This window comes from Cydia strobilella, chromosome 7 (assembly GCF_947568885.1).
Source record: "Cydia strobilella chromosome 7, ilCydStro3.1, whole genome shotgun sequence".
NCBI classification, from domain to species: Eukaryota; Metazoa; Arthropoda; class Insecta; order Lepidoptera; family Tortricidae; genus Cydia; species Cydia strobilella.
Window position 1 is genome coordinate 13,145,022 of NC_086047.1, and position 20,893 is coordinate 13,165,914.

At 39.4% G+C, this 20,893-nt stretch overlaps 1 protein-coding gene across 2 annotated transcripts; it reads right to left on the minus strand.

Annotated features, from left to right (window-relative positions):
• Positions 1–1,294: 1,294 nt before the first annotated feature.
• Positions 1,295–19,049, minus strand: LOC134743232 (methionine aminopeptidase 2). 2 transcript variants are annotated; one of them, XM_063676636.1, is made up of 9 exons: positions 18,842–19,049; positions 17,505–17,516; positions 13,207–13,401; positions 12,214–12,374; positions 6,137–6,311; positions 5,223–5,431; positions 4,406–4,496; positions 4,158–4,332; positions 1,295–3,374 (listed from the first exon to the last, which is right to left on the minus strand). In XM_063676636.1, the coding sequence occupies exons 1-9, from the start codon at positions 18,978–18,980 to the stop codon at positions 3,122–3,124; spliced, it is 1,410 nt and encodes a 469-aa protein (XP_063532706.1). In that variant the 5' UTR covers positions 18,981–19,049; the 3' UTR covers positions 1,295–3,121. The 2 variants fall into 2 exon arrangements, with proteins under 2 accessions (XP_063532706.1, XP_063532705.1); XM_063676635.1 differs by lacking the exons at positions 17,505–17,516; positions 18,842–19,049 and adding an exon at positions 13,967–14,174.
• Positions 19,050–20,893: the final 1,844 nt, after the last annotated feature.

The window sequence follows — 20,893 nt, forward strand, 5'->3', positions numbered from 1 at the left end:
TTAATATAGTTTGGCCTACCAGGCGTGAAATTGATTGAATATTGTATATATATAATGACAATGTTTCACTGTTTAGATCCCTGGCATAGTCCTGATATTTGTTGAGCCATGTTATTGTTGTCTTTGCCTTAGCTACATCGAGTTCTATTTTTGAAATGCATTAGGTATTTTTATTCCACGTTGTAATTGATATGATTTGCTGCCTTTGCTGGAATTTCGAGGTAAAGTCAGTGTAGGTGCAAACTATTCGACCGCGGTTGTCGAATTAACACAACTATAGTTTCAAGGTAAACTAGAATTCCGTCTTAACAGAGACATAGTATATACAAGTAGTTATATACGCGCCACGTCGCGGTAAGAGAAAGAAATATAAAATTTGGGCAGCATAGGATTTTCTCTCTTATACATTTCGGTATTTCGCCATCGCCTCCTACCTATTATGCCACCCGGTCGGTGATAAGGACAAAGCATGGCACTATTTTCTCTTTCCTCTTATAGGAATCGCAAATATCTTTCTCTACCAAAGAGTGTCAGGCCCTTGCGTCTTAATGTAAATAGTTATTTACGATAAAAGTTCGGAAAAGAGGAAATTCGAAACGAGTGGCGATAAATCAAAACACGACCGCAGGGAGTGTTTTAAATCGACACGAGTTGCGAATTACCTATTCGCACGTGTATCGTACAACGTTTTACAGTACATATGGCCCTTTAAACTTTCGAAATATGCACGAAAAGTGCTCTTTTACGCACTAGTGCGAGAAAGTAGTACCATATGTACTGTAAAAGAGTTTTTATATTAGCATTTACTTTGGCCTAGCTTGAGTTTTGTGATAACAGTTTTCAGTAGAATGATCGAGGACAATTATGATTTAGTGATTTCAGTATTGCAGTAATAGGATTAAAAATTATGAATATTATCATTGTAGGAGTAGGTAGTGAATTGTCATGTAGGATTATGTAATATTCATATTATAAATTGCAGTTTTATACATTTTTACCTCACGTTAGTTGGAGTTTTTTTGTAATATGTAATAGCATGTATCATACGTAAATTATGATGTAACCATTTACATATGCAAAACCGAGTGATTATTATAGTGATTTATTTCTTATAAAATACGAAATTAAACTTTGAAATGTAGTGTTTTTATTTGGACGTACGTTTTCTTGTTGTAGGATATCCCCACATTACATAAGTATATAATAAATAATACACATTACACACATAGGTACTATTATAAGGCACTGCATTATCGATTTCTTAAAACATAAGGCAAATGAAATAAAAACGCAATTCTCAAATAAGTTGATTTATTGACAAGTTTCTGCTAACAGTTTCGTATTGCATATTAACAAGACTGGTTAAAATAAAATAAGCTTGCTAAAAGTTCTTCTTAATTGCAGCAATTAAGAACTATTGCAATCAAGAGAACATTCATAATCCACGATTACATCGTGACTTGCCTGCACCCTTGCTGTATTAGAAACAAATAACATTAACACAGTTTTCAAAACACAAATGTATACAAACTAGGGTTAGTCTATATTATATTTAAAACGAGTTATTTAATTAAGTCCTAATGTACCTATTTAATATTTTAAAGGAGAATTATAAAATGATATGAACTTGAAGTATATAGTCTAATGTTTTTCTGTGTTCGTTTTGTCTTGTTACTTTTACAGTTACATGATACTTCATAAAAAAAAAGTAAGTTTTCAAGTACCGACTTGTAATTATTTGTAAAAAAATTAGGGCAGATTAACGCATTAGTCGACATCACTCAGTTTGTGAAGTTTAGGGACTCGCCGCTGATGAATGCCACGGTCAGAATAATTGATACTGGTAACGTCGCCATCAGATAAGTACAATATCCGACCGCATAAGGTGTTTACAAGTTTGTACACGACTACTCTGTCAAAGCGTTCTATATACGTGCTTGAGCAGCCTGTATTGCACAGATAATTTCAATCGCAAGTTTCGCTGTAAGAGAGATTTCCGAATTTTTATCTCATTAGAGCAATTTTTTAACATCCGTCTTGTAACGATTACCAATGCTCAGGCATTAGCGTTTTCATAACATAAGTTACTAGCGCAGCTATGACGTTAGGAGCCCACAGCGATATACGCTACAGCCGGTTTAGTACCTAGTACCTACAAACATTGCGCCGGAACGAGTATTTGCATATGATTTAATCATAGCACAGACGTTTATTCGCCGGCTTAATATAGTATGTCTGCGCTAAAGAAGTCTTTGTAACTTAAATTTACTCATCGCTAGCCAGCATCAAAACGTCATTCAATAAAGAAGTGTGGTAGTGATGACCCTGCCTGTGAAGCCGATGGTCCTGGGTTCGAATCCCGGTAAGGGCATTTATTTCTATGTATATAAGTATGTACTTATCTATATAAGTATATGTATATCGTCGCCTAGCACCCATAGTACAAGCTTTGCTAAGTTTGGGGCTAAGTTGATCTATGTAAGATGTCCCCTAATATTTATTTATTTAATGAGCGCGAATAGTTTATTATATACTAATATGATCCCATTTTTTTTATCAAATCATTTGGTAATTTTATCTCGGCCAGATATACATAACACAAATAGTAGCGTAACTATTTTTACAGTACCTACATCTTTACGACACCCTAAAATTTAAAGGGCCATATGTACTGTAAAACGTTGTACAATATACGTGGGAATAAATAATTCGCAACTCTTATCGATTTAAAGCACTTTTTAAAATTCGCCACTCGTTGCGAATTTCGCACTTGTATCGTAAACAACTACCGTTCTTCTTTATTCAATGACCAGTCCACTCTCGGCCCCTTGACAATTTGGCTAACTACAGTTGAACTGCTAAATTCAATTAAACCGCAACACTATTGGTGAAACACACGTAATCGTAAATATTGTCGTCTTATAATTGTATCTAGAAAGGTTCAAATTTTGTCAGCCAATTAGCGCGGCACGAGAACGCTTTCGTAGGTGCCGCCCGCGTTAGGGGCCGTTTACACTTCGATTAGTGATCAGTCAAGGTTCATACATGTTCTACTCGCGTTTAGTAGCAGTAGCAGACGTATGAACTCGCATTAAACACTAATCAATGTGTAAACGTGGCCTTAGTAATCTACGCCACGGGAGATGACCTCCTTGCAGGTAGGGCGGAGCAGGATGGTGTGCTCGAACTGCACGGTGTAGCTGCCCTTGATGTCGCAGAGCGGCGGGTAGGCGTCGACCACGCCCTTGTCGCAGAGGTCCTTTAGCGCCATGGCGTAGCGCGACGCGCCCGCTCGCTCCAGCCAGCGCTTGCAGAACGCGAGGGTGCTGAAGTTCTTGTTGATCAGGTTCAGAAGTTGTTTTGACGATTGTAACCTGGAATTGAAAGTTCTGATGAAGTATACGAGTGAATTGAGGAGTTTTTGATATTTTTTCAACAGTAATGTGAAGAGCATCACATTAAAGTAGACACACTACTATTTAAACTATAAACCGAAATAACCATACTGTTCTACCTTAGAGATGGCCAGGGGGCGCCACAAGCCTTCAGGAAATTGTCATATACTTGGAAATTTCGACCCATGCCACCGTGACCGGATAGCCGAGTGGTTTAGGCGCCTGTCCAGTAGACAGGTTTGTTTCGAGCTCCGGACACTCAAAGGCTTTGGTCATTTTTTTCTTCGTATATTTATTTAGTCCGCAGAGGGGCATACATTGTATGTAAAATTTGAGCTCTTGAATTGAGAAATTTATCACAATAAATTGTAAAAAACTTTTTTTTACTTCCAAATAGGAAAAAATTATGGTACCATTCAATTCCTTACATTTTATAAAAAAAAAAGTATATATACATAAACGCAATATTTTACGCACCACGACCAAATCGCAATTTCTTTGTTTTCCATACATCGAAACGGCTTCTAAGCAATAGCGACGTTACATGGTGACGTCACAATGTGTTGCCATTTTGTTAGGAGCGTTTCGTCAGTAAAGTACGGGTGCCAGACTTTGACCATTATTTGTGACTTTTGTATTGCTTTAAGACAATGGGTCCCATACAGACATTCGATCCTCACAACAAACCTGATCGACTGATACCATTCATAAAAATTTGTCAAATACCCAAATAAATAATTGACTGTAACGGTGTAATTATACCTTAGCGGAACGAACTGCTGGTCGAAGTTCTTCATATAGTGCGAGCAGTCCATGTCGTCGTGCACCTGACCGCGGCCCGTGGAGCCGAAGGTCTCGATCGCGTAGAACTCGTTCTCCTCCATACGGGTCGTCTCGCCGCCTTTCACGATTGGCACGGTCTTACCGGCGTGGATCCCTGGTTAAATCATAATGTTTCAATGGTTTTAGCACAGAATAAATAATGAAACAAAATAATCAACATTACTTACTATATGGTCCGATTGAATGTCCATTCAGATTACGGATAGGCTTCACTTGGTATACGGTGCCATCCAATTCCACTTCATGCGACTCCATAACCTGTAAAAAGGTTACTGTTTATTATTGTACTATTTGTGACGACCGGTCTGGCCTAGTGGGTAGTGATCCTGCCTGTGAAGCCGATGGTCCTGGGTTTGAAGATCGAATCCCGGTAAGGGCATTTATTTGTGTGATGAGCACAGATATTTGTTCCTGAGTCATGGATGTTTTATTATGTATTTAAGTATTTGTATAAGTATTATATATATCGTTGTCTTTTCTAACAGCTTAATAGAACTACCACTGGGGATATCACTTAAGTGAATAGCGTATCAATTTAAAACGTAAGTAAATTGTTCGGCCTTCAATTGACAACTAATCTTTCAATGGCTTTTTTCTGTAAAGGGATGTTTAGGTGCCTCTTCCCTTTACAAGTTGGTCGTAGCAGGGGTAAAGTATAGAGGGAATGTTAACAGTATCATACCTTTTGCACTGCAGCGCCAACATCACAAAGCCTGACAGCTACCCCCGAAGACTTAATTCTGGCCCCTGTCACCTCCTGCACTCCCTTCATCAGCGAGTTGTAGCGCGGGTTCAAGTACAGAGGGAATGTTAACAATATCATACCTCTTACACTGCAGCACGCACATCACACAACCTGAACACCATCTACATCTACCCCCGAAGCCTTAATGCCGGCGCTATCCTTTGTTGTCTCCTGCACTCCCTTTACCAGCAAGTTGTAATGCGGGTTGAAGTCCAGAGGGAATGTTAACAGTATCATACCTCTTGCACTGCAGCGCCAACATCACACAGCCTGACATCGACCCCCGATGCCTTAATGCCGGCCTCTGTCGCCTCCTGCACTCCCTTCACCAGCGGGTCATAGCGTGGGTTGAAGTGCAGAGTGAACGCGCAGTCAATGATGCGTCCGTTGATATGCGTGCCGAAGTCAATCTTCACTACATCGTCGTATTCAAGCACTGTAGTATCACCTAGAGGAAACAAATGTTTTCAAATCATGTAGAGCTGGCATGGATGAGTTTGAATCTTAAAGAACTAGAGGGATATCAGACGGGATGAGCTGAAAGCTCAGCTATTATTAGGTATAATTATGGTAATGGTGTGCTTTCATGGACGTTGTGTGCAGGTCTTTTCTTTGTGAATAAGATCCGCAACGCGAGGCACATGCGGCCGCATGAACGCCTTAAGAGTTGTCGCGGTCAAAACCGGTCGGCAGACTCGGGAGTATTTAATCTAGTATGATTATAAAGATGGTTTGCAATCTTGTATAACTAAATAACTATTAATGCGACAGGTCATGGCGTCACTAGCATTACTGTGCGTTCATAGTTTAACTAAGGCCTGCCACTGCGAAAAAATGCAGCTAGGCCTCTAATACATGGACTGCTTGTAGCTGTCCAACTGCTTCAAGCGGTCTGTCTATGGCGGCCCTAAGGTCCCTTCAGCCCTTGGCCCTTTCAGTGCCAAGCACCCGATTTCCAGTACAAAATGAACACACCCATCATGTTCTTAGCAGTGTATGTATAGCATGTTGATAAAATTTCTTGTTCAACTAATAGGTTATACAACTCATTTGCGACTTTTCAGCCTGTAGAACTGTAGATTTTACCTTCCACTTACGTTTTGGATTAAAACACTAAAGGCCTTAAAGAAAATTAGACATTACGTATATTTACCAGTGTTGGGTGTGTAATGCGCGGCGCAGTGGTTGCGACTGCAGCCTGTGGGGAAAGCCAGCCCCGCTTTGAGCCCGTCTTCACCAATGAGACGCCGGGCCGTGGATTCCAGCTCCTCACATATTTGGATCATTGTCATGCCCGGCTTTATCCAGTCGCGCATGTACTGTCGTGTCTGGAATAATATACAAAACCTTATTTGCATGTCAACTAGTTTGCAGCTTGGAAGAGTTTTTTAATAATTATTTAATTCACCACATAAATGCGAGGAAAATACTAACTGTAAAACATTAGAAATCAAATCCAAAGTTCACAGTTCTAATATACATTATTCATGTAGGCCCTAGCAACAAGCACTTATGAATGGTGAATAATATGTACATATATATTTTAATTTAAGCTAATTATCAGAGCAATTTATTGATGTTAATATTATTCCATAATAATAATATAATGAAAAAATAAATGCAATTAAAAAATTACCACTCAAAATCATCACTTAAAAGTCAATTCCACCAGCCAACATAAGGAAACTACTAAAAATTTGCATCTAATTACTTGGCTACTCTTGTGGATAAAATTTGCATCTAATTACTTGGCTACTCTTGTGGATAAAATTTAACTATCTCATCAGTTATTGAAGAATAAAAGGGGTTACAAGCTGGTGTGGTGCAAAATACATTATTAATCACTACACAGTATAAAACAAAGTCGCTTCCTGCTGTCTGTCTGTCCCTATGTATGCTTAGATCTTTAAAACTACGCAACGGATTTTGATGCTGTTGTTTTTAAGAGCCCGTAGTCGATTTGAAAACGCGCGAAGATACGACTTTTACACAGTAACCGAACGCAGGCCGCTGCTTGAAATAACGCGACCGCCTAAACAATATTGATACTTTCACAACATTATGCGTCACTTTATAACTTTAATTAGGTTAAAATAAAACTTTCGGTAAATTTGATATAATCGTTTATTACTCTTAACAATTTACCTATGTATTCATATAATACATACAAATTATATAGCATGATGATAATGATTTGCACTAAGGCAATATCTTATATATATATAATCATCTTACTCGCGTTATCCCAGCCTTTTTGCCACGGCTCATGGAAGTCTGCTGGGGTCCGCTTGGCAACTAATCCCAAGAATTGGCGTAGGCACTAGTTTTTACGAAAGCTACTGCGATCTGACTTTCCAACGTTCCAACCCAGAGGGGAAACTAGCCTTTTGTTGAAATTTGGTATACAGATAGTTTGAATCCCGGGGAAGGACAGAATACTTTTTATTCAAGAACTCACCCTTTAAGGGGGTGGAAATTTGTATGGGGAATCAATAAACGCTGAACCGATTAAGATGAAATGAGGTATGGACATAGTTTGAGTCCTGGGGAAGGACATAGGATAGGTTTTACCCCAGAAACGGTGGGCAGGGGGGGGGGGGGGGGGTAATGGAAATTTGTATGGGATCCAATAAAACCGATTTGGATGGAATTTGATATTATGGAGATAGTCTTAATCGTTGGGAAGGGTGATAATAATTTTTATTTCCAAAGTCATCCTCTTCTCTTCTCCACTCTTCTAACACTCGCTCAACGTGTGGTTGGTTGTACGATGAATACTGCTCAAGACCTGGAACACCTGGAGTGCTTCTGGGTGCAAAGGGTCAGGGGTAACACTCGCTCAACGTGCCGCTGGTAGAGTATGATGGGGAAAACTCAAGACCTGGAACACCTGAAGTGCTGCTGGGTGCAAAGGGTCAGGGGTAACACTCGCTCAACAAGCCGCTGGTAGTGTGTAGTGTACGATGGATACAGCTCAAGACCTGGAACACCTGGAATGCTTCTGGGTGCAAAGAGTCAGGGGTAACACTCGCTCAACGTGCTGCTGGTAGTGTATGATAGGGAAAGCTCCAGACGTGGAACACCTGGAGTGCTGCTGGGTACAAAGGGTCAGGGGTAACGGGTAACACTCGCTCAACGTGCCGCTGGTAGTGTATGATGGGGAAAGCTCCAGATCTGAAACACCTGGAGTGCTGCTGAGTGCAAAGGGTCAAGGGCAAAGGGTGGGTAACACTCGCTCAACGTGTTGTGGGTAGTGTATGACGGAGACAGCTCAAAACCTGGAACACCTGGAGTGCTGCTGGACGCATCGGATCAGGGGTAAAACTCTTTTAATCTGAAGTTGGTAGAGTATGCTGTAGGCAGGTTAAGTTCTTCAAGACCTGGAACACCTGGAGGGCTGCCAGATGAAGCAGGCACCTGACCAGAGCTACCACACGTTTAACATGCAGTAGGTACTGGGGGTTAAAAGGGGGTGGAAGTTCTGATAACAATAAATGAACCTGAGTTCCACTAGGTACAGCCAGGGTTCAGCATCAGCTCTATCTTGGGTACTGCTCTCCCAAGTGTTCATCAAGACGTGTCGGAGGACCAAAACAGCGTGTGCCTATGTTGCACGAAACCTGAGTTCCACTAGGTACAGCCAGGGTTCAGCATCAGCTCCATCTTGGGTACTGCTCTCTTAATTGCTCATCAAGACGTGTCGAATAACCAAAACAGCGTGTGCCTATGTTGCACGAAACCTGATTTCCACTAGGTACAGCCAGGGTTCAGCATCAGCTCCATCTTGGGTACTGCTCTCCTAATTGCTCATCAAGACGTGTCGGAAGACCAAAACAGCGTGTGCCTATGTTGCACCAAACCTGCGTTCCACTAGGTACAGCCAGGGTTCAGCATCAGCTCCATCTTGGGTACTGCTCTCCTAATTGCTCATCAAGACGTGTCGAATAACCAAAACAGCGTGTGCCTATGTTGCACGAAACCTGATTTCCACTAGGTACAGCCAGGGTTCAGCATCAGCTCCATCTTGGGTACTGCTCTCCTAATTGCTCATCAAGACGTGTCGGAAGACCAAAACAGCGTGTGCCTATGTTGCACCAAACCTGCGTTCCACTAGGTACAGCCAGGGTTCAGCATCAGCTCCATCTTGGGTACTGCTCTCCTAATTGCTCATCAAGACGTGTCGAATAACCAAAACAGCGTGTGCCTATGTTGCACGAAACCTGATTTCCACTAGGTACAGCCAGGGTTCAGCATCAGCTCCATCTTGGGTACTGCTCTCCTAATTGCTCATCAAGACGTGTCGGAAGACCAAAACAGCGTGTGCCTATGTTGGACCAAACCTGCGTTCCATTAGGTACAGCCAGGGTTCAGCATCAGCTCTATCTTGGGTACTGCTCTCCCAAGTGCTCATCAAGACGTGTCGGAAGACCAAAACAGCGTGTGCCTATGTTGCACGAAACCTGATTTCCACTAGGTACAGCCAGGGTTCAGCATCAGCTCCATCGTGGGTACTGCTCTCCTAATTGCTCATCAAGACAGACCAAAACAGCGTTTGCCTATGTTGCACTAAACCTGCGTTCCACTAGGTACAGCCAGGGTTCAGCATCAGCTCAGCTCTATGTATACTAAAACCTTCTCCAGAATGTAACAAACACTTTTCTAAAAACCGCATCAAGATCGGTTTAGCCAAATGCGAGATAATCGCGAACAAACATACATACATATACGTACAAACATACGGGTCAAACTGAGAACCTCCTTTTTTTTGAAGGCGTAATAAACAAGTACTTACAACCCAAGGATTAAAGTTTCTGGTCGCAGTTTACACGCACACAGTACAGCCAAACACGCAAACAAATATAACTTTTTACACGGCGAGCGACGCACACAATGATAAATAACTTCGTCGTCGTCGATGCAACGTGCGGAGCCGATCAACAAACGTCCTGCCTCTACCAGCTCCCGCGCGGGACTGAGGCCGCGAGCGCGTGTCACCGATGTTATGCCAGAAAAAGGGGAAGTTTTTAAAAAATCGTCAGAAAATAAAAGTTGCAATTTAAATAAAATGAAGTACAGCAACAGTTTAAGTAAACATTGCAGATTATTTGAGTATGCAATCTACGTCGAAAATAAGTAGATTTTCGGAGAAATTGTCACTTGTTTTGAGGTCATTTCTGGAGAAAATTGAATTCGTTTAACTTTCATTTCCTCGAACTCTAAGTCATATAACAACAATGTAATCTGATAAACCTAGAGTACAGAATATGTGTTATACAAATTTACCATTTTTAGCAGTCCAAACTTTACGAAATTTACAAATAAGAGCATCAAAGTCAGTGCTTTACACGCGTTTACCTAAACGTCCATCAGAAAAAAATTCATTACTAATTTAGTAAGCCTTTTTTCAAAAAAATGATCTGATAAACCTAGAGATAAGAAGTCGTGCTAATAGAAACCAGTACTTGTTATTTCAATTAGGTAACAAAAGGTGTACAATTTCACAGAAGAAATCTATCAACTTTACATTTTTGCGACTAAAATCGTAACCGGGCTCTTAATAGATAAAGTGATTCAAGAGGAAGGTTTATATGTATAATCAAAGATAGATATAACTCCGTAATAGATGGATACAGTCTAAGGAAAAAACGTGCCTCGAAAATTAAGAAAATTTGATTCTCGTTCAGAGGGCGCTACTAGCTTTGGCCTACTGTCGTATAGATGGCGTTGACGGTTTCGTTGGTTATTTAACAATTTTAACGCATATCAGGAAAGAACATGGGTCAAAATCATAAAAATAATTAAACAAATAAAAATTTATCCATATTTAAATACATTTTATCGTAATATTGTCTTCGGTTACCGCGATAGTTACTCATGAAATAAAACTATGAAAACGGATGATATCGCGTCGATTGAATTTATAATACATCCCGACGTTTCGAACCCTTTACAGCGTTCATGGTCAACGGGTGACGGGTGGCGTATTTACAAAAGCCAAACTATTTCAGTCACGACTCAGATTATAATAGGTGAGTTTTTGTTTATGCATATTAGTTAACAATATCTATACCGTTTCGGTAAAAAGTAGTCACTCAAATGGATTAGCTTTTTGCTTACATATTTTCAAATATTATTCACGACAAAACAACGAGTTTAGTTTAGTAACGTCAGTATCGTATAACGCTTTTGTCGCGATAATATTCAAACATTTTGCTCTCACAAAACCTAATAAGAAGTAGATACCCTTTAGTACCGTTTGGTAACTAAAAGTTGGTAACCGGCTTCGAAACGGGAAAAATAAATCCCGGGTTGTAACTGGTTACAAAATGGGACTTTTGAATTACCCATTCTTAGCCACGGTTGGCAAATGTTTTGTAACTGTCTAGTGTCTACAAAATGGGAATCCAAAATTACACTAAATCAGTAGGTAGGTTAGGTTCGTTAGGTAGCTACAAATGCCCGAAGGGCAAACCGCCCAGAAATAGGAGCCCCGAAGTTCGTCGGACTGTTTCTTTAAAAAAAAAACCATTTAGTTCGCCGCTTAACTAGACGGAGCCCCGCTTCGCGGGGCTTCTATTTCTGGGCGGTTTGCCCTTTGGGCATTTGAAGCTACCTAACAAACCTAACCTACCTACCTATTGATTTAATGTAATTTTGGATTCCCATTTGTAGCCAGTTACAAAACTTATTTACCAAACGGTACCACTCTGGCCCAATTCGTAACTGGCTACATACAAGGAATTTTAGATTCCTGTTTTGTATCTAGCTACCAAATTTAGTTACCAATTATTCCAGTTTTAGATCGCAACAGACTAGCATTTGTAGTAACAATATCCGTACAAATTGAGTTAATAAAGTCTATACGATTTCAGTAAATTTCTGTACTATAATAGATTAGGGTTTTGTTAAGTTTTGTCCAAACAAAAGCTAATCTAGTTCAGTTCGCATCTGAACCATATCAGTATAGCCTTTGTAAATACGCTGACGGGTGACGGGTGAATATACGCGATATAATCCATTTTCATAGTTTTATTACATTTTATCGTATTTTTATAAATCTTCATTTTTAGTTTTAAAGTGTGTCAACAGATGGCAGTGAATTTACTGGGGTTACAAAATTTACTATGACAGTACCGCTCTAGTATAAGTTATTCTATGGTATAAAACATCAGCATTGCACCCGTGCAAAGCCGGGGCAGATCGCTAGTACATTATAAAATACATTGTTACCTGTCTGTGGGCTTCAGCGGCATGTCTGATCTCCTGGTATATGTCTTGGTGCATCCTATCCAAGGCTCTTTTTTCCTCACTGGAGAACCGCTCCTTGGCAGTCCTGTCATCAATGCCTTCAGCATGTCCATGCTCCATTATTTGACCCTCAGGGAAGTTGCCTATGTTTAAACATTAGTTATTCTACTGGATAGAGATCTATAATTATGTAGGTTAACCTGCTCTAGAGTTGGTTTAGCATCTAATGTAAAGGCACTAAAGTTATCAAAAACAGGTTTTGGGGGAGGGTAACCTAATAAGCAAAACATAACATAACATAAGCAAAAGTAGTTCTGTCTGTCAGGACATTCAATGTGTACTTAACAAAAGGTTTATGCTGATTCAGAAACTATTCTTACACATATTTATAAATACACTAGTATTTTCTGCTTTGATAGGTCAGCTGGAGGGCAGTTGCTTCTATCCTCAGGTTTATTTTAGACTGAAGCAGAATTGTGCTAATATGAGAAGGGCAGTTTGCTTTTCTTATAATGGAACTATAATAACACAAATATCAAGGAATATGTGTAAATTTTCACTGTATTGTTCCAAGCAAGGTATCATTGGTAGCCTTTCAAACAGGAGGCGTTGGGTTAGAAACGGGGATCGGAACCGGTTTTTTGCAAAAATTGGAATTATTTTATAGGTACTTAATATGTAGGATCAGTTGTATTCTTAGGTAACGACTTTGTATTATTAGATTGCCCAATTAGAAATGAAATAATTAACAAAGAATGAAAAAATATTGGTTTCGTTCCCATACAAAAAATACCGGTATCTGATCCCTGGTTTAAAATCCAACATGTATCAATTCGTTTCTTTGAACTTATGTACATTGTATAACTTAACATTTAATGTTTACTTTACTTTACTGTTTTTCAGTAGGCGAGCTTAGAGAGGAGGAAGATAAATGTATGATCTCCTATAAAAAAATGTGTTAAAAATATGACTCACCCTGCGGGTACAACTCAGCTATAGGTATAGTGGGCGGATTGGTCTGTTCCTTTGCTGCTCCTTTGCCTCCCTTACTCTTGTTTTTCTTTTTCTTCTTTTTTTCTTCACCCTCAGGTGTGGCATCTTCCACAGACAGTGATTTAACTTTTTCGGTTGCATTAGTGACTTCATTGTTATCACCAGTTACTTCAGAATCTGGTAATGGAAAATATAAGGTTATATTAAGTAACCTGGTAATGAAAAATACAAGTTTATATTAAATAACTAGAATTATTAAATTCACAACATAAATCAAAAACCGGCCGAGGGCGAGTCGGATTCGCGCACGAAGGATTCCGTAGCATTACGGCAAAAAAAACATGTTGTATGGGAGCTCCACTAAAATTTATATTTCATTCTGTTTTTAGTATGTGTTGTTATAGCGGCAACAGAAATAAATCATCTGTGAAAATTTCAACTGTCAGAGACAGACAGACGGACAGTGGAGTTTTAGTAATAGGGTCCCGTTTTTACCCTTTGGGTACGAAAAAACAACATAAATTAGTTCAATTTAAAATATGGCATAATCATTCATTTGTTAATGTTCCAACTAGACTGGATCGTACTTGGCAAGCCTTTGTCTCATTTTTTATATTTATCGTATGACAAGGAATGTTAGAGGTTATACAGATATAAACGTCCATATACCTGGGGCAAATGTACTGCCATTGTACTTATCATTCTTATTATAAGCCGAATACGATAATATTTATAACCTAACCTGCCTTCTTCTTCTTTTTTTTCTTCTTCTTCTTCTTGGCGGGATCCTTGGTATCTTCCTCCACGTCACCTAGTTCTTCCTCTTCGCCATTTTCGTCTACGTCTTTTTTCAAATCTTCCTCTTTCTGAATTGAAGCCATGTTTTATACTTTAACAGAAATAACTGATAAATTCCATGCGACTGCCCGCAAAAGTCAATCTCATTTACGTCAACGTCACATTCGACAAGTTATGGACAAGTTTTAATTGAGCTAAAAAATTGCAAATATTCGAGTACGCCTTATAATTCATTCAATATTGAGCTTTTTGTTCTAAAACATAAGAATGTTTTTTACTGTAAATGTTTCACAATCGAAAACTATAGATGATAAAAAGAAACTAGTGTAATAAACATGAATCTATAGTTGGTCAAACGAAATTGTCAGTAAATAAAAACAAAAAAAACTATATTCATCCTTTTCTGTTGGGTGCCAGTACTAGTGTAAGACAAAGATAGTATGATTCTCTCTGTCTATGTTTGAAATGAGACAGACCTTTGACAAACTATAATAGTAAGCCGTAACGTAACACACCATCGCACCGCACCTATTGAGTTCCCTCCACACTCATGCGCGAATCGCGATTTGCGATTGAGTATGGGAGGGCCTTTACGTCGCACAATGACCTTGGTGCGGTGTGATGGTGTCATAGACCTAGCATTACATAGACCAGCTATACGCGTGCGCCGTGCGCCCGTAAGGGATAGACATAGATGACGTCATAAACGTGGGGATACCATATTGGTAAAAATTACCCCAATATTTGATATCACGTTGGGGCGATTACCCTGGAGGCAAAGTTAGCTTGTTTGACGGTATTAAAAAAATTGTTAAACAAAATGTCAATGGGTCGTTCTTTTTAGGCGTATAAACAATGAAATACCTCTTATAATTCGCGCAGGTGGTACAAAACTAAACATGTTTAGTAAATAAAATGTATTATGGGTTTTAATTTAAAGAAATCACAAATCGCAATCACACCAATTAATGTACACCACATTTAATCTTCACAACATTTGTTTATTTATTTTTTGGAATTAGAAGTACGAAAAAACTTCGAGGTCAAAATTACCCATAAAATTATGATATTTTCATCTGGTATCCCTAACATGATTGTTATGCAGCTAAATTAAGAAGAAGTTTAAAAATGGCTGACTGGAAATCGTTTGATTCCACATTGCTTTGAGTGTAACGTAATTTTACGATGTTATTATCACATATTGCGTTAAGAGGAAGGTGTAAAATACCGTACTTACGTGTGAAAGGTTATGATCTCATATTTTTGCTCAGAGCGGCTATTACAGCCGATTACAGAACAATTCACCAGTATTTTATCAAAGTTCAAGCATTCAAAACGCTAACCATCACTATATTTCATAAGAGAAAGCACAATTTCATACAAAACAACAACAATTAAACAAGCAACGAACAAACATGACATGTCACGTACTTATTTGTTTGCCACAACCTCGGTTGTGGCAGCGGTGGAAAAGTGAAACTATGACAAGGACAAACAATAACAGCGCTTTCTCTGGTACTCCTACTAAAAGATACATAAGACTATCCCGTTCGGTCATTTTCCCCCACTCCTCATGACCGATCCAGTTATACTAGATTCATGGATGGTGTGTTACGAGTATAAAACTGGATAAGGGATAAGCCATGAGTGGCGGGGGAACTGTCAGAACGGGATAGTCTTATGTATCTTTCAGTAGGAGTAGCAGAGATAGCGTTATTATTGTTTGTCCTTGCAAAGATAGATATCCTCTTTGGTCCTTGTTACAGTCTCACTTTTTTTTTATACCACGTCGGTGGCAATCAAGCATACGGCCCGCCTGATGGTAAGCAGTTACCGTAGGCTATGGACGCCTGCAACACCGGAAATATTACACGCGCGTTGCCGACCCTAACACTCCTCTCCCTCGTTGAGCTCTGGCAACCTTACTTACCGGCAGGAACACAACACTATGAGTAGGGTCTAGTGTTATTTGGCCAGGGACCGGCCCGCTATCCCTTATCGGGGTTTTATAAGGGTATTGCATAAGGCTTAACTCACCATACCCTTTGCCAGACGAAACCCTTTGTTTTGCTTTTAAAAACCCTTATATAAAGCTACCACACTTGAGTAATCGGTAGCCCAAATACCCTTACAAAACCCTTATCATCCGCTCACCAACACCTTGCATATTGCTTATAAGGGTTAGCCTTATAAAGGGCTTCCCTTTTAGCATATAAGCGTGCTAATTTAAGTCGTCTACCTTGTTCATAAAGCACACATTATTTCGAATCCGAGCGATCGTTGGCGGCGACGGCGGCGTTCTTTGACTAGGCACGTATTTTCTTTTCTTTTCATACACTACCTACTAATCCTGTCTCTTTCACGCAAAGGGAAACCTTTATAAAAAGCGCTTAAAGATAAGGGTAACCCTTATTAAGAGCTAGCCTTATTTTTGGTTAGCTTTTCGGTAAGGGTTAGTCAAAGGTAAGGGTATGAATGGGCTTGCAGTTCAAAAGGGAAAGTCTTTCAATGTGTTAGCCGTGTTTAAGTGTCGCCCATTGAAAGGGTTTTATCGCGGAAAGGGTTGTCCGGTCCCTGTATTTGGCTGCGGTTTTCTGTAAGGTGGAGGTACTTCCCCAGTTGGGCTCTGCTCTAGATCTGGAATGACATCCGCTGTCCTGTGCCCTACCACACAAAGCGAGATGTCATTCACAGTGCCCATACCTCTCTTTTGGACGTAGTTTAAGGACATATCCGGGTCCGGACGCAGTTTAAGGACATACCCGGGTCCAATTTTTTTTTATTTCCTTACTGTAAATTTGTAAGGTTTATGGCGGGCTACAAAAATCTACTCGACAAATCATATTGTCGCATTGCGTATGTCCTGTCCCTCACGGGCGCACGCGGTAGGCCACTTCTATAGCACGCTCCAGACTATGCGGCGCGAAGACGCGAACGCGAGTGTGGAGTCAATTTCGCTGATTAGCGAACTAGATTCCACACTTGCGTTCGCGGCTTCGCGCCGCGATTCGCGCACGAGTGTGGAGGGAGCTTAAAGGATCCGGTTTACATTCGCGTGCGAGCCACGAGCCGAGCCGCGAGCCGCGCGATATCACAACATAGTATAAAAAAAGCCGGCCAAGTGCGAGTCAGACTCGCGCATGAAGGGTTCCGTACAATTAAGCAAAAATATTTATTTCATTTAAGTAATTTTAAAGTGTAACCGAGTAAAATGGACCAAGCAAGCATTAAACACGAGAATAGGGAAATTAGCCTCCCAACACCTGGAGGCTTAAAATTTGAATAGTGCTCAAGGCAATGCCGGGAGGTTCAGATATTCTCGAAGTTAAAAATGATATAGGTTTTGGGGGAGGGTAACCTAATAAGCAAAACATAACATAACATAAGCAAAAGTAGTTCTGTCTGTCAGGACATTCAATGTGTACTTAACAAAAGGTTTATGCTGATTCAGAAACTATTCTTACACATATTTATAAATACACTAGTATTTTCTGCTTTGATAGGTCAGCTGGAGGGCAGTTGCTTCTATCCTCAGGTTTATTTTAGACTGAAGCAGAATTGTGCTAATATGAGAAGGGCAGTTTGCTTTTCTTATAATGGAACTATAATAACACAAATATCAAGGAATATGTGTAAATTTTCACTGTATTGTTCCAAGCAAGGTATCATTGGTAGCCTTTCAAACAGGAGGCGTTGGGTTAGAAACGGGGATCGGAACCGGTTTTTTGCAAAAATTGGAATTATTTTATAGGTACTTAATATGTAGGATCAGTTGTATTCTTAGGTAACGACTTTGTATTATTAGATTGCCCAATTAGAAATGAAATAATTAACAAAGAATGAAAAAATATTGGTTTCGTTCCCATACAAAAAATACCGGTATCTGATCCCTGGTTTAAAATCCAACATGTATCAATTCGTTTCTTTGAACTTATGTACATTGTATAACTTAACATTTAATGTTTACTTTACTTTACTGTTTTTCAGTAGGCGAGCTTAGAGAGGAGGAAGATAAATGTATGATCTCCTATAAAAAAATGTGTTAAAAATATGACTCACCCTGCGGGTACAACTCAGCTATAGGTATAGTGGGCGGATTGGTCTGTTCCTTTGCTGCTCCTTTGCCTCCCTTACTCTTGTTTTTCTTTTTCTTCTTTTTTTCTTCACCCTCAGGTGTGGCATCTTCCACAGACAGTGATTTAACTTTTTCGGTTGCATTAGTGACTTCATTGTTATCACCAGTTACTTCAGAATCTGGTAATGGAAAATATAAGGTTATATTAAGTAACCTGGTAATGAAAAATACAAGTTTATATTAAATAACTAGAATTATTAAATTCACAACATAAATCAAAAACCGGCCGAGGGCGAGTCGGATTCGCGCACGAAGGATTCCGTAGCATTACGGCAAAAAAAACATGTTGTATGGGAGCTCCACTAAAATTTATATTTCATTCTGTTTTTAGTATGTGTTGTTATAGCGGCAACAGAAATAAATCATCTGTGAAAATTTCAACTGTCAGAGACAGACAGACGGACAGTGGAGTTTTAGTAATAGGGTCCCGTTTTTACCCTTTGGGTACGAAAAAACAACATAAATTAGTTCAATTTAAAATATGGCATAATCATTCATTTGTTAATGTTCCAACTAGACTGGATCGTACTTGGCAAGCCTTTGTCTCATTTTTTATATTTATCGTATGACAAGGAATGTTAGAGGTTATACAGATATAAACGTCCATATACCTGGGGCAAATGTACTGCCATTGTACTTATCATTCTTATTATAAGCCGAATACGATAATATTTATAACCTAACCTGCCTTCTTCTTCTTTTTTTTCTTCTTCTTCTTCTTGGCGGGATCCTTGGTATCTTCCTCCACGTCACCTAGTTCTTCCTCTTCGCCATTTTCGTCTACGTCTTTTTTCAAATCTTCCTCTTTCTGAATTGAAGCCATGTTTTATACTTTAACAGAAATAACTGATAAATTCCATGCGACTGCCCGCAAAAGTCAATCTCATTTACGTCAACGTCACATTCGACAAGTTATGGACAAGTTTTAATTGAGCTAAAAAATTGCAAATATTCGAGTACGCCTTATAATTCATTCAATATTGAGCTTTTTGTTCTAAAACATAAGAATGTTTTTTACTGTAAATGTTTCACAATCGAAAACTATAGATGATAAAAAGAAACTAGTGTAATAAACATGAATCTATAGTTGGTCAAACGAAATTGTCAGTAAATAAAAACAAAAAAAACTATATTCATCCTTTTCTGTTGGGTGCCAGTACTAGTGTAAGACAAAGATAGTATGATTCTCTCTGTCTATGTTTGAAATGAGACAGACCTTTGACAAACTATAATAGTAAGCCGTAACGTAACACACCATCGCACCGCACCTATTGAGTTCCCTCCACACTCATGCGCGAATCGCGATTTGCGATTGAGTATGGGAGGGCCTTTACGTCGCACAATGACCTTGGTGCGGTGTGATGGTGTCATAGACCTAGCATTACATAGACCAGCTATACGCGTGCGCCGTGCGCCCGTAAGGGATAGACATAGATGACGTCATAAACGTGGGGATACCATATTGGTAAAAATTACCCCAATATTTGATATCACGTTGGGGCGATTACCCTGGAGGCAAAGTTAGCTTGTTTGACGGTATTAAAAAAATTGTTAAACAAAATGTCAATGGGTCGTTCTTTTTAGGCGTATAAACAATGAAATACCTCTTATAATTCGCGCAGGTGGTACAAAACTAAACATGTTTAGTAAATAAAATGTATTATGGGTTTTAATTTAAAGAAATCACAAATCGCAATCACACCAATTAATGTACACCACATTTAATCTTCACAACATTTGTTTATTTATTTTTTGGAATTAGAAGTACGAAAAAACTTCGAGGTCAAAATTACCCATAAAATTATGATATTTTCATCTGGTATCCCTAACATGATTGTTATGCAGCTAAATTAAGAAGAAGTTTAAAAATGGCTGACTGGAAATCGTTTGATTCCACATTGCTTTGAGTGTAACGTAATTTTACGATGTTATTATCACATATTGCGTTAAGAGGAAGGTGTAAAATACCGTACTTACGTGTGAAAGGTTATGATCTCATATTTTTGCTCAGAGCGGCTATTACAGCCGATTACAGAACAATTCACCAGTATTTTATCAAAGTTCAAGCATTCAAAACGCTAACCATCACTATATTTCATAAGAGAAAGCACAATTTCATACAAAACAACAACAATTAAACAAGCAACGAACAAACATGACATGTCACGTACTTATTTGTTTGCCACAACCTCGGTTGTGGCAGCGGTGGAAAAGTGAAACTATGACAAGGACAAACAATAACAGCGCTTTCTCTGGTACTCCTACTAAAAGATACATAAGACTATCCCGTTCGGTCATTTTCCCCCACTCCTCATGACCGATCCAGTTATACTAGATTCATGGATGGTGTGTTACGAGTATAAAACTGGATAAGGGATAAGCCATGAGTGGCGGGGGAACTGTCAGAACGGGATAGTCTTATGTATCTTTCAGTAGGAGTAGCAGAGATAGCGTTATTATTGTTTGTCCTTGCAAAGATAGATATCCTCTTTGGTCCTTGTTACAGTCTCACTTTTTTTTTATACCACGTCGGTGGCAATCAAGCATACGGCCCGCCTGATGGTAAGCAGTTACCGTAGGCTATGGACGCCTGCAACACCGGAAATATTACACGCGCGTTGCCGACCCTAACACTCCTCTCCCTCGTTGAGCTCTGGCAACCTTACTTACCGGCAGGAACACAACACTATGAGTAGGGTCTAGTGTTATTTGGCCAGGGACCGGCCCGCTATCCCT